The 15,079-nt window shown below is 31.9% G+C and overlaps 1 protein-coding gene across 1 annotated transcript; it reads right to left on the bottom strand.

The window, feature by feature from the left end:
* Positions 1–118: 118 nt before the first annotated feature.
* Positions 119–14,572, bottom strand: LOC134246235 (inactive phospholipase C-like protein 2; the record flags this gene model as incomplete). The annotated part of the gene is made up of 14 exons (XM_062728567.1): positions 14,455–14,572; positions 13,152–13,218; positions 11,775–11,868; positions 10,204–10,321; positions 9,443–9,528; positions 3,683–3,803; positions 3,130–3,298; positions 2,702–2,794; positions 2,379–2,481; positions 1,806–1,985; positions 1,356–1,534; positions 947–1,085; positions 615–761; positions 119–216 (listed from the first exon to the last, which is right to left on the bottom strand). Coding segments are annotated over exons 3-14 (1,527 nt in total), but the record flags the coding sequence as incomplete, so codon positions are not given.
* Between the last annotated feature and the right edge of the window lie 507 nt (positions 14,573–15,079).

Here is a 15,079-nt window from a genome sequence, read left to right as displayed (position 1 = left end):
TTTTTCTCCATAATGGAGAAGGCCAATATAAGTAAAACCCGCATCCTAATCCTGTATTGCATTATAAACATGGTTGAAGAAAAAACTCTCATTGCTATATATACTGTATTCTACTCACCCCTCCTCCCCGTTTATTAGTGATTGCCACATGTATGAACAAGGTACAGTTAGGAATCTCCTCCCCAGTGTTAGAGCATAGTCGAATATGTCTGTAACCTGAAAAAAAAATTCATATGTAATCAATCAATTTGGTTTTTTTTTCAACTTTTAAAAAATAATTCAAATCTGCAATTAAGTTTATATAATTTAAGAAATTTATTTCATCTTAATTTTTTTTAAATTCTGAATATGTAATGTATTCTAAATTTTAAAATCCTAATAATTTAATACATTTTTCTTATACTGATAATTTTTAAAATGTGTTATTCAAACATATGTACCATAAATTTTAAAATGGGTTATTCAACAGAGTGATAATTCTATGATTTTGAGCAATTTCATAAGGAAATCAAATTTTTTATAAGGCATTCAAACAACATTTCCTATTGCAACATTGACAATTACATGAGGTAAAACTTTTATCAAGTCCAGTAAACTGTAATACAAGAACAAACCTGTCTGCATGCATTCAAAAGGAATGGTATACTGTCCAATGAACTCATCACCGATATAATCATCATCTAAAACAGCGAACGGAACCAAAGCCAACTCAGGTAGGTTAATCTGGAACTCAAAACTCTCATCAAATATGGGACTATATCCTACAAGAAAAGATTATACGAAAGTAAAAATAAATGCTTTTATTTATTTTGTAAACAAGAGGAAATTCTATAAGATCTTTTATTGTTTCATATATTACAATATGGGAAGAAATTCAAGATATTGACCCTTAATGTTCAAACTTTGTTAATCTAAGGATGAAATTGCTCTAAACAGGCCTACTAACCATTATGGGGCACAGTTTTGGTCCTTTCTTCTGCACAGTCAGCAGGGATGCCAAAAATCTCTATGGTAACATATGGGTCTGTGACATCACCACGAGCACCAGAACCTTTGGGTTTTGGAAAATGCTGTCCACTGATGACCTACACATGTAAATATGCTGTATTCAGTAATCCAAGTTTTTAAAAAAAAGTACATACTAAGTACATACTAATCCAGAGCAAATCCACAGTCAACCCTCAAAAACTCAAAATCAATGGGACCATAAAAAAATTCGAGATATCCAAGGATTCAAGATATCAAGGGAAAACCCTTAAAGATAAGGGTTGGGACTTCAAAATCACTTCAATATATCCTTGGTATTCGAGATATCAGTGTTTGATATAGGGAGTACAGCTGTGTTTGAGATTTACCTTTATGTGCAGTATTTGAGGTGACACCCCTGGAATGACATCTTTTGTGTTGGCACTGAAGTACGCAATCTCCTCCCTCATTATCGCTGGCTTCAGAATATACCCACAGTTAGCATTACGTCGAAAGAATCCATGGTACAGATCCATCATCAGACCATGGGTTTGATAATTCAAGGCCACTGTAATGAAATGAACATTTCTGCTATTTAAAAAACTATAGAAACTTTACTTTCCAATTAAATTACTTTCTAAATTTCAAATTCCTTAATCACTTTTTAAAACCATTAACGAAAACCAACTCTATAGATGTAACTTGTCAGCAATTGGAAATATTTTTTTTTTCAAAATCCTGTTGTTTGATTGTATATGCATTCCAATCTCAACTCTTTATCATTATATTATTGTTACCCCCCCTTCCCCAATTCAGTAAGTTTAGATTTCAGCACTCACCCATCTGACAGCCACAGTTCCAGAGGTCCTGTGGGTTATAGTTACTGGAGTCCACCCTCATTCCGTTGGGGTAGATACGGGACAGGAACTTCTTATTGTGATTAACAAACTCCTCCGGACAACTCATGGCCAGTTTGATGGCAGTGGATTCACTGAATGAACACATCTCAAAGTATTTCTCTACAATTTATAATACTTGAGGAGTTAGGAAATTAATTACATGGAGACTTTTTCGTCCTTTACTTTTTCTGTAATATCATGCACTTTATATATTTCATCCACACCAAATGATAATAATTTTATAACTTGTTATCCCCTTGCAACAGAGTTGGTGCGGATACAGTAAGGCTTTTGGATGTTTGTGTTTGTTTGTGTGAATGTATCATTGTACAAAATAGAATTTACAAAATCTACATTAGGATTTATGTCTGATGCTGCCTTGATTCATAGATGTATGCTATTTATACCCTCTTTGCAATGCCCTTGTTTCATTTGGAAAACACCAGTCTTATATTTAGTGAAACTTATTGTACAAATACCTGTATGTAAATTCCAGTTTATATATGTACTTACGATTTGTTTGGGACAGTTGGAAGTCTTGGAATCTAGTGGACACACAGTAGTTAACCAAGTCAGACAACTCCTTAGCCAGTTTGTGCTTCTTTACTGGGTGATCCTGTAATAAATAACTTAGATCAGTCCAATGAACTTTAAATTAACTTTTCTATAATAAACAATGTTATTTTAAAACATTTCAAAGTTCTATGAAAATTTCTGCTTTATTTGCCCTGCTTTCCTAAAGAAAAGCAATAACATTAGTCCTAGACATTAAAAACCCTCTTCATGATCAATGTTAATATACTATACAAGCTTCAGCACATAAAATGTGTAGAAACCTTGGTTTTGTTGTTTTTCTTCTTGTCTGACTCCGCCCCTTCGTCCTCGTCAGTTACGTACCCGTCCTCAGAGTTAGGAGGCAGCTTCTTACCCTGTATCAGTAAAATCAAACTCAGCATCATCTTGGATTCATAACTGGTGTACATATATATATATATAAAAATGTGAAATCTATAAGCTTTTGCTGTGAGGCGTATCACATAAATTTCATCACTAAAAGAAAATATAATTGTGGAATTCGTAACTGGGGTATACAAATGCTCAACAAATCTATAAACTTTGCTTTGAGGTACATCATATAAACCTAATTGCTCAAAAAAATCTTGGATTAATAACTGTTGTATATATTTAATATGAATGTACAACCAATCTACAAACCTTGCCCCGTATCATGTACTTTAAAGTGAAATCATATGTTCTATGTTACCTTGATAAGTATTTTTCCTCTGAGAGCGTCTGGTGAGGGGAGACAAGTCTCGTTCTCTGGGACCGTCTCAGAACACAGCTTGTCCCCGAAGATCTCGATCATGTATTCCGCCATGGCCTGCTGCTGCTTGATATTACAATGGTTTTCTATTGACAATATCACAGGGTACCTTGAAAAAAAAAATCAACACACACTCTTTACTACTTTTTCTCTAGCTCTATTGTTTTAAAAAGCTTGCCATTGTCTTCCATTTCAAAGAATATTCACCATATGTTGATTGTTACTTCATTAACGCAAATCAATTAATGACCACCCTATATATGATAAAAATCTAAAGGCAAACTAAAACATCTGTTCTTCAAATTCTTAAGTACCTTAGCTTGTCGTAAAAACAGAGATTTTTTTTCCCCTTTTACTACTTTCTTTTATATTATCATTAAGAAGATCAAGATTGCAATGCTCGTTTATTTTTGGCCTCCCTTTAGTTCATTTTCTCCATTCTCTAAGTAACTTGAAAAGAAGATGACTGATATTTTTTTAAATGAGAACTTACTCAGAGGTTTCAAATGCATAAGTATTAATGGCTTCAATAACGGCCTTGAACTGTATCTTTGAGGTGAAAGTATGTCCGTGGTAAATGATGGGGTCATCGTTTGGTCCATCCCAGCAATCCACTGAAAAGAAATAACACAAATAATCTTCACATTGTGACTTCATTTGATTACATAAATGTCATACAATATATGCTCTGTATCAAATCCCTACCTTCCAATACGACATGTTCAGTTATATCAAATGTGTACGTTACTTTGTTTCTAAGCACTTCAGAAATGCACTTGCATTTACATTGTGATTTATTTTGACAACAAGCATGTCACACAATACATGCACTTTATCAAATCCCTACCTTTCCACAAGATGCATGTGTTCAGATGTATCTAATACATGTATGTATGTACTTTATTTTATTTAACACTTCTGCACTTTGAAATACTGTAAAGAATGTTTACACCTTTAAAAAAAGCTTCCTTCCTTAATGACAATATTTGTTCTTTGCATGTTCAGAAAACACACAGAGATATTACAAATGCAACTCTATACCACAGTAGATGATATGGCTATATGCTTACAACTGACATCAATAAGTGCAAAAAGGGCATTCCAATAAAAAAAAATAAGAACTTATTTGAATGAGTTTAAGTAAAATGTGTCCATATATCTCTTGGGCAGACCACTAATTACTTTTTTAAATGTAGCTTACAAACAGTTGCACTACTTCTAGGCAATTATAATTAGGAAAATTGATTTTTATACTGATCAGGAGAAAGAATGTATTTTCTAACAAAAAAGAAACTTGTGTTTGCAGGGGAAACTGTATGATGTGACTTGTGCCATACAATTAATCTGCTATTACCCCTAACATTTCTTATGATAATAACATAGATCTGTAATGATTAGACCCCCAGAATGAACTTTCTGTCACTGCCTTTATACATCTGAAAGATAGATTTCACACTCCAATTCCCAAAATAACACCGGGCACTGCCTGAATCAACATTGGAACCTATAGGTGAGGTACAAGGTTTGCCCTATATTTCTGTTTTTCTGGGGAGTACTGTAAACATCAGTTAGAAAAAATACTCTCTGCATGAATTTATGTAACAGTACACTGATAAATATATATACCTATGCATGCCATTGCTCTAAACAATGAGTGTTTATATGCACTGTAAGTGCATGAACTCTGAATTGCCAGCTAGATTATTGCAAGGAACACAATAGTATTCACTTCCAAAGCAACATTCAAGACTGTTTTAAAATTGATGTTATTTTTCCAATAAAATTGAAAAGAATGTAAAGGATTCTTTGATAGTGAAAGATAAAGGTCATGGTCGCACATCTGATCATTAAACTCTGACTATTTTTAGCGATTTAGTACATAGTAATACCATTTTATTTTTTAGCCATTCTGCCAAAAGTCTTGAAAATATAAACTTCATTATTTTTAACTATACATACAAAGTGCATATCTATTTTTTTAAGTTGCATTTAAATAAATGTGTCGTTTCAGGACTACCGGTGTCATATATAATATATTGAACCCCGCGATTGAACCCGGGTTCAAAATCTCGCTGTGAAATTTCCGTGGTATTGAACCCGGGGTTCAAAATTATGGCCATAAAATATTGAGTAACCCTGCCCTTTAAATTTAATCTTTCACATTTATGGCCATAAAATATTGTGTCCTTTAAATTTAAGACATAAATGCTGTTATTATGGCAATATAATATCCAGTCCCCTGCCCTTTAAACTTTACACAACTTTTACCGGGATGGGGTTTCAAAATATTATGGCCAAAAAAAATTTAACCCCCCACCCAGTAAAATTAAAAGGGCAGGGGGACTTGATATATTATGGCCATCTGATACCCTCTTAAATGATAAAAGGGCAGGGGGACTTCGATATGTTTATGGCCATAATATTTTGTGCTTTATATTAAATTAAAAGGGTAGGGGACTCGATATTTTATGGCCAATAACACAAAAATGAAGCAATTCCTTCTTAAATTAAAAGGGTACAAATAATATATTATGTTCATAATATTTTGAACTCTCTTAAATTAAAAGGGCAGGGGGACTCAATATTTTATGGCCATAATATTTTGAATTTGTAAATTAAATAGTAATATTTTATGGCCATAATACAAACAGTTCGCAACTGTCATATCTTTTTTATTTGACGTCATATGTTATCCAAATTTGATTTTTAACAATGAATCAAATGATATGTATTAATTTTGACAAAATATTACGATTGATCAAAAACTTATCCAGATTTTAAAAATGCAAAAATCGGATCGCGGAGCAGGTCAAAATTTAGTCAGTTACAGACAATACAATAAATAATGTCTATAGTCATATTCTATGTAACATGGAGGAAAAACGAAAAACTACCTAGAAATTCAAATTAAGAATGGTTACATCGATACTTGTACCAAATTATGGTGTTATATTTTGCTTTGTTGAAAAGAAATCAACTTGAGATGATAAGTAGTCCTAATTGAAAACGACAAAAACAATGACGTTTTAGAACGTCACGGAACAGCAGATATCGAAGCAATTTTGTGTTTTTCTCAGGAAAAATCCTGAATAAACTCTAAAAATGTTGAAGGAATTAAGAAAATATGTCACAAGCGAGTTGTGCATGTGTGCACAAATAGTACAGGGAATATTTGAGTGACAGAGACTCTGTATCGGATGAGGACGACCTGTGAAGAAACGGTTTTACTGTAAACATCTGAACAAAACTTTAAAATTTGAAACGTAAATGAAAGACAAAGGCGCTTCAGAGTTTCTTATCCTGTGAAAGCAGAGTTAAATATTAAAAGAAATTAAAACCTTAACAAAGGAAATTATACACTGAGATCAATTCTTAAAAAATAAATGTCAAGTATTAGAAAAAGAATTTAAATAATGGGCATTGGAATATTCTGTGTGAAATATAAAGGTATAGTATCTATTATAAATTTTCGACGCTATATGTTGACGTTACATTGCCGTTTAGTGTGCTCCGCGGGTAAAAAACATGTTGATTTTAAAATGAAGTAAATTTATTTGTGTTAAATATATAAACTTCACACATCAACAAAACAAATTTTTTACATATTATAATGTGCTTGTTTTAAATTTCCATGAGTAATATAACAAGATGGACATTGTCCACGAACTTTTCGAACAACCCTCGATATAACATATTCCCTGTAAAATTAAATGGGCAGGGGAATAATATATTATGGCATAGGAACCCCCTACCTCTTAAATAAAAAGGTAGGGGTTCAATTTTTATAAGGGGGTTCAATATATTGCAAAACCCGGGTTCAAAATATTATGCGATATTTTGAACCCGGGTTCAATATATCGCGGTATCAAAATATTATGCTACACCGGTATGTGTTAATTAGTGTCCACTTCTTTCACTTTTCTTTTCAGTAGTTCTTGCAAACTTTAACCGAATCTGAAAATTGGCTTTAAATGCTGAAATAACACACTTAACACAAATATAAGATTTATAAATACATTAGATACACTTACCGGCATTGCTAAACAATCCATTTCACTTAAGTCAGATCTAACTTTCATGAGGTTTTTGAATGACGTCACTATATTGTTCTCATCTCTTCTTGATAACATTTTAAACTGCAGGATTTCAAAATTTTCATTTTACATTTTTACATTACTAATTTTTCAAACTCTAAAATTCTTGATGAATGAAAACTTTGAAATGTACAGCAATTCCTGGTCTGGAACTTTTCATCATTAAACTCTGTACAATTTTTAGAATATCGTTCTCATAATAAAAGTTTACAGATAATTTTACAATATTTTTTAGCCTGAAAATCACATCACTGAGTATAAAATATTACTTCATTATTAACAATATATATAAGAATATCATAATTTTAGAAATATGCTTTAGTGTTTTGGTACATATATCATCATTTTTCATTTACATGTGTGACAATATGTGAAAACCCTGGGGATATCTAAAAAATATTAAGCTACATAAATGTGAACCTTTCAGAAAGACTTTCATTTCTTGGCATATTAGAAAATTGACATAATTTATGCTTCATTTACAACCAAAAATAAGGTCAAAAATAAATACCAATCCATGCATCTTTTTTATGTTGTACCATGTGTCCTTAAATAACAATTACATATATCAATCCTCCATCTATTTATCCTAGTATAGTTAACTTGTCTACCCCATTTCATCGAAATCGATTCAAAATTTGGAGTAACATTTTGAATAAAGTTCATAGAAATTCTAAGTTACTATAGCAACAGTTTTCATCAAAACCTAAGTTATATCTTATCACTTATTTTAAATGTAAAAGATCACATTTTCAGTGACTCTTTTACCAGGTAAAAGAAACATAGTTTAAAAATAAAAAAAGAATGGCATTATTCCTTTCCTTTAAAGTGTTTAAAGGTCAAGTTCAAGGTCACTATACCACATAATGTCTACAAATATGCTGAATATCAAACCATGACCTTTTTTAATTTCATAGATGTTAGGAATTTCTTTTTGTAAAAGGGTCAAAAGGATTTGTTCCATAGCACATGGTCAATGACTAATGTATTTTTAAAAAGGTCATAAAAGTTAAGAAAAAAGTCAAGCTTATTGCTTTGTACAACAAACAACCCTTATCCTTTGCTTCTTACATGTTCATAAGGAAATGAATGTGACAGACGGACAAACAGACAGATAAACAGTAACCAAAGTGCTGCTCTGCACTACAGGCAAAATTAAAGCAACCTCCCATAATAGTTATAATCTACTTATCATGTGTAAAGTGACTGTAAATATAGCCCACCATAATAGCATTTACCATTCATACATGTTTAACATTGCAAAGATGTAACTACACTCCAGCTATGTAGTGATATAGCTATAAAAATACCAACAGTATTTTATCTCTATACAGAATGTAACAATTATCATTAACAGTTCCCCACCACTTATTAATGATAAGTATAATTTTGTCCTCATAACAACTTTCATTTCCCAAGATTTCAAAGTAACAAAGTGCCTGCATACTAGTAATTCTGGCCTTTGAAACATTTTTTCTGATATTCTCTCTTTCTTGCTCTCTTTCTCCAGTTTAACTTAACCGATATTCCTATATATTTAAGACATGCAGATAAAGATCCACACTTAATGGGCCTCTGTCTGTCACTCTAACAGAATTAACTACTGATATTCCAAGAAGCTATGGCTGACAGTAAATGTACATACATCAGATTCTATACCTGACGGGCCACCCACACTTTACGCCTTTGTATGTTATAAACTACTCACATTCCATATTGCAGCATAATATGGTAATGGTACACATCTAAGCTTATATCTTATAGTAATGGGACATTTCTAAACTAACATCTCATGGTTATGGCACATATCTAAGCTTAATATTTTATTGTAATGGCACATATCTAAGCTTACCATTTTATGTAACATTTTAACATTTTATGGTAATGGCATATATCTTATAGCACACATCTAACATTTTAGTGGTAATTTCTAAAATTACATCTTATGGTAATGGCACATATCTAAGCTTAACATTTTATGGTAACAGTACATATCTAAGCTTAACATTTCATTGTAATGGCACATATTTAAGCTTAACATTTTATGGTAACGGCACATATCTAAGCTTAACATTTTATGGTAATGGCATATATCTAAGCTGCCACACATGATGCCCAGTTTTCTCACTAGGAATGTATATAATCTATATAATACTTACGTTCCATACACCAACATCCTTTGGTAAGGGCACGTATATAAGCCTCCACACTAGATGGGCCTTGTAACTGGTCTTTCATTAGATAACTGAAACCAATAAAAAGAATGAGTTAAATAAGTACTCCTTTGGGCATCAGGCCAGGTCTCCAGTTTTTCTTTGTTTCATTAGGAAATCAATTCAAAGAAAGTGGTCATTCATATTTTTTAGCCTTTAAATTTCATATAAATGATATTGATAAAAATTTTTCTAACAAATAAATCAAAATCTGGATTGATGGATATTTCAGACTCATGGACATTGGCAATTGCTCTCAAATATCACACGCGGAATTTTTCAAACCCTCAATTGGACATAGACATATTTCTTTTAATATGTGAGGAAAAAAATCTCTGGACATCTAAATAACAGGACCGGGATATAATTCTTATCTTTCATAGACATTAAGTCTTTATCTGAGTAATATGTCATCATTCTACGTCTATTAAAACCATACCACAAAGTCAACACATCAGAATTTGTAATGATTTCCCTATAGAGAAGCTTACAAAAAAAACCAAATTCTTGCTTATTTCCTTATTCAGAGTCTAATCACCATCTTCTCTATGTTCTTTTGGAGAAAAGCAAACCTAATTCCTCATCAAGCAAACAAGCCTTTCTCTTCTAGGACCAAGAAGCATCTTTCATCCTTAACAAGGCACTGGGCTAGCGACAGAGTCGAATCAAAATATATAGGAGCTGATTTGGGGGGCCCTTGTACTTACGTATTGTGTGAGCTGGCAATGTAGTAATGGCTCAGAGGCTGGTTCATGTCCTCACAAATTTTGTTCTGGTCGGGATCAAATATATCACATTCCTCCGACAACAAATAATCTGTGAATTCTGCAAATGATCCCAAATAAATTCAATCACTGCCTGATTGGAGACACAAATTAACGTAAAAGGTTGTCTGATGGTATGATGGCTAAGTGCATACATGCAAGGATCTTTTTAGTGGGATGAATTTACAGTCCATAGAAAAAAAGCTGATTAATAATATACATTGAATAATATTCTTATAGCAAAAAATACAGTGAAATGTAGTAAAGGCATTTATTTCTCCAGTAGTATTTAAGCCATTCAATATAATACAAAATTAAGGGCAAAAAGTTTTAACTGGTATTTACTGTTGAACATTGGTATATTGAACACTGATATCACATATCAAATCCCTGGCCAGAACTGTTTCTTTATGTACCATGGTTTCATCATTTTTCGTTGGCATCAATTTTTGTGGATTTTGTAAAACAGACGTTTTCAGGGATACATGATTTCGTGAATAAAAGCATTGCCTATACAAATGAATATCATATTTATTAATTCAATGAACATTTAATTTGTGGATCTGATCAACAACGAAATCCTTCAAAATTGGTGCTCAATGAATATTGATGAAACCACAGTACTTTAATTCCACTATGTTAAAACCTTGGATATCTTGAACTTTTTTCTTGGCGCAATTGAGTTCAAGACTTTTAAGACTGTTTATTAATTTCCATAAATATTTATTCCTGTCAAAACTATCCATCAAATCAAATCAGATCAAACCATTTAAATTTTAATTATCTCTTCAGTTAATTTGTTTTTTAAAGCAATATAAACTGCATGTTTGACATCGGAAAAAAATATTTCAAATTTGTAATTAACTTTTCAATGACAGGAAAATAGAAAGTTTATAAACTTCTGTTGTTCATATTTGCTATGGAAGAACTTTTTATAAGCTTTGATTGAAGCAAAATTGAATTATTGTCATCCTGTACAATAATGATTTCTTATATAACGCTGTAATTTGGTTGTACAGAAATATTTCTTCTGAACTTTTTAAAAACTTTATTCTGATCTTTATGGTCATAAAGGTTTAGATTGCATACATATTAATCATTATTATAACACATTTTACCAGGAAAATAAAATTCTCAAAAATACCGCTCATATTGCTTTAAAATGTAGATATTCAGGGAAATAAAGGTATCTTTTTTTCAACTTCTTTTTCAATATTTTTTACCCTAATTTGCAAATATTCGATTTTTATGAAATGAAGATGTATGATAGATAGACATCAAGAGCATGCTAATGGAAATGACCCCCATCTGACCCCCACCACACCCCAATCATCCTATCCCTAATTCTGTTTTCTGCAATGGATAATTATACCCTCTTTATATTTTCTGAAATAGCTATACTCCACTACATATATAATATAACATGTAATAAACAGTCAGGCTAAACACCACTAAATACATATATAATTTAACTTGTAATTGACAGTCATTTCCTGTTCTTTCCATTAAATCACCATCTATTCCTAACTGCCCTTTTTTCCTCCCGTCTTTCGAGGGTTCAAACCTATTGACTATATCTATACATTTGTCTTTCGTAACTCTTTGCATCTGAAAATTAAGTCAAACAAAACAAGATGTTCACGTTATAAGCCATGATTTATTTTTCCCTAATTAAGGTCAATGTATCATAATGGTTAAAAAAAACACTAATGATATTCATTAAGCCTACATACTACAGAGAAATTCTGTAGTAAATATCAAGTCCTTGACAAATTATACAACTGCAAAGCGAAATTCTGCTGTCCATTCACATTGAAACTTGTGATGACCCATGGAAGATTACTCCTTTGTGGCTGATTTGCAATGCAGATTCCCTCATTTTTAACCACTGTCTCACAAATCAAGAATTCATACATGTACAATGTACTCAGTATTACATTAACTGAATAATCTTGTTTTCTTTGGTTGTTAAGGAATAAAAATTGTAGATCATTCACAAATGGGTTCATGAAGAAATAGCATGTTTTTTTTAATTTTTTCTGAGGGAAATTGAAAATTTTACCGGACATCTCTACCCCCCCTTCCTCCTTATACTGCAGCTTTTTCAGCAGCAATTATAAGATAATAAATTTTTCCTTCTCTTAATTTAACATTATTTTGATTGATGGCCGCAGCAGAATTTTATACAGAAAGATCCCACAATGCCTTGTAATGAAATTAATTCCAATTCAGTTCACAGTTTTGGGAATTCTTTATTGAAGCGGAATCCACCGGCAATTAATTTTCCAAAAAAGGTAGCTGGAACTTAACCATAGTGCTTCAAAACAGTAAATTAAAATCAATTTTAAATAAAAGAAGTCTGCAAATTACAGCTCAAAAATACACGTATATTTTTAACAAAGATCAAAGTAAAATGATGAAGAAAAGGTAAAGCAATGTTTCTATTTTTATCCATTGGCTGGAATTTCATTACAATTTATTTTAACACCATTGACTTCAGCTTCATCAGACACTTCCTAGTGATGCCAAGTTAATGGATTTTTCAGTCTTTTGCTGAAAACAATGTCGAAATCTTTCCACAGTCTACCTAATGATTCAATTTCTCTCAATTTGCCTCCAACTATTGAGGGAGTAGAGACAAACTATCACCAAGAGATCCATATTCTGGTGTTAAATCTGATTTTTTTTAAAAATGAATTTTCACAAGACTTATATCTGAAAAACAGCTGCTGCAAAATTGACGAAAACGGGTTCAATAGTTTAAATGTACTTGATCATACTGGAACCTCAGTCATACCATAGACTTAAAAACATCATGATTAGCATGACAAAATGACCTGATTAGAACACTGGGCAATCCTACGTAGTATGTAAATGTAAACTCCTCTTACCCCTTGCTATGCTTCTAAAAATAGAGGTAGGTCATCTGTGGTGAGGTAGCCTGTATAACTGTCATATCTACAACATAGTCCTCAAAATATTATATACTTCATGCCATACCTATATATGACATTCCTTAGTCATAACATATCTAAACAATATAGCACTAAAATATTGTAATCCTTATGGCATATCTATATAATATATAGCACCAAAATATCTCATATAAATATAGTAAATATAGTGCTATAAAATCTAGCTTAAAATATTTTATCAACATTGAAGTAATATGTAATATATATAGCTAAAATATCATATTCTTCATGGCTTATCAACACTGAAGTAATGATAAAATATCATATTCTTCATGGCTTATCAACACTGAAGTAATGATGGCAATATATACATGTACATGTTACATTATCTTGCTTCATTAACTTAAATTAAAAATCATTTGCTTATGCGCAAGAAAGGTGTGTGGCATCAATGTTCAACTTTTCTTCCAAGGGGAGGGGGGGGGGGGTGATTGGTTTTTTTAATGTTCCTTCCATTTAATAATAAAAATCAAATTATGTAATTTATAATGATTGAATGATTCTTAAATCTTAATTTCCAATAGATCTAAATGCCCTGCAATTTTAACATTTGTCGTGAATTTCTGCTTCATTAAGCTTGAACCCTAAAGGTAACTTTGTTTCTAAGAATCTAATTAAATGATAACCATGTCTGAGCTACCATTTCTTTATTGATCCAACCATCCCAAAGGCCCAATAGAACATCCATGGTCCAAACACTATCATGCCTTTTATGAGCGTGATAAGGCTTTTAATAGCTCACATTGCCCAATGGCTCAATAAGCAGCATAAAGTAAAAAGATCTAATGTGTTAATCAATCATCAGCAATTAGTTCAGCAATCACTATCTCTTATTTCAAGTAAGCTTTTCTATATAAAGAAAAATCTGAAACAGTAAAGATGCTTAAATATCTATACTTATTATAAATAATTTGGCTGGGACTTAATTAAGCTGCAAAATGAAAAGTGAAAATCCAAATATTACGTAACAAATGTGGACATGTGTTGATATTTAGAGAAGTGGACAGACTTTCGCCTACATCCAGGATGTAGAAGAATCTAGTCATTCACTTTTCTAAAAAGAATAAGGTGTGGATAGTGAAGGTAACAGCAAAGAATTTAGCATCCATACACTTTTCAACATGATAACTAAACAGTTTCCTTTTTCAAGCTTTTTTGTGTTCTACAGTAGCACTAACTGTTACCATATCTCTCCCTGATATATGTACCAGGTACCTACCGTACTAATAGGAAGTATATTTCATGTCGAGTTGAAACATCCTTAAAAAGGCTGATGAATTCTTCACTGTTCAACCTCCCTCTCACAGCAGAATCAACTCTGTTTAGTTCAATTTCCTGCCAAAGACAAATATCAATTATATACCGGGGTATCACTAAAATACAAAATTTATGTTATGTTAATGAAAATTAAATGAGTCACTGTGCCAATGTCCAGTACAATTAACTCATTTACAAATCTGTGCTCTTAAATCCTGGAAAAGAAATTTAATGCAGGAATATTTTTTCTAGCAATTTCAAAGAAATTGGATTCAAATGCAAAATATCCCTCTAACAAGAGGCCCATGTAAATATCTATAAGCACTGTGGCTAGGAAAAAACAGAATTGGTTTATAATTGAAAACCTTAAATCCAAAAGTAGACCAAAACCAATCATGGTTTTGCTATTCTTGAGAAGATGATTTTAAAAGAATTTTCCTATGTCTATGTAAAAATTTGGTCGGCCATTGTGGCCCCGCCCTACCCCCAGGGGCCATGTTTGAATATCCAAACTTGCTTAATGTACTTATAACAATGCTTCCATATAAATATGATCAATTATGGCTTTGCTATTCTTTAGAAGAAGA

This window comes from Saccostrea cucullata, unplaced genomic scaffold, assembly GCF_032062105.1.
Source record: "Saccostrea cucullata isolate Sc308-1 unplaced genomic scaffold, CSIRO_AGI_Scuc_v1 ctg12948, whole genome shotgun sequence".
Classification (NCBI taxonomy): domain Eukaryota; kingdom Metazoa; phylum Mollusca; class Bivalvia; order Ostreida; family Ostreidae; genus Saccostrea; species Saccostrea cuccullata.
This window is presented reverse-complemented; position numbering and strand designations above follow the sequence as displayed.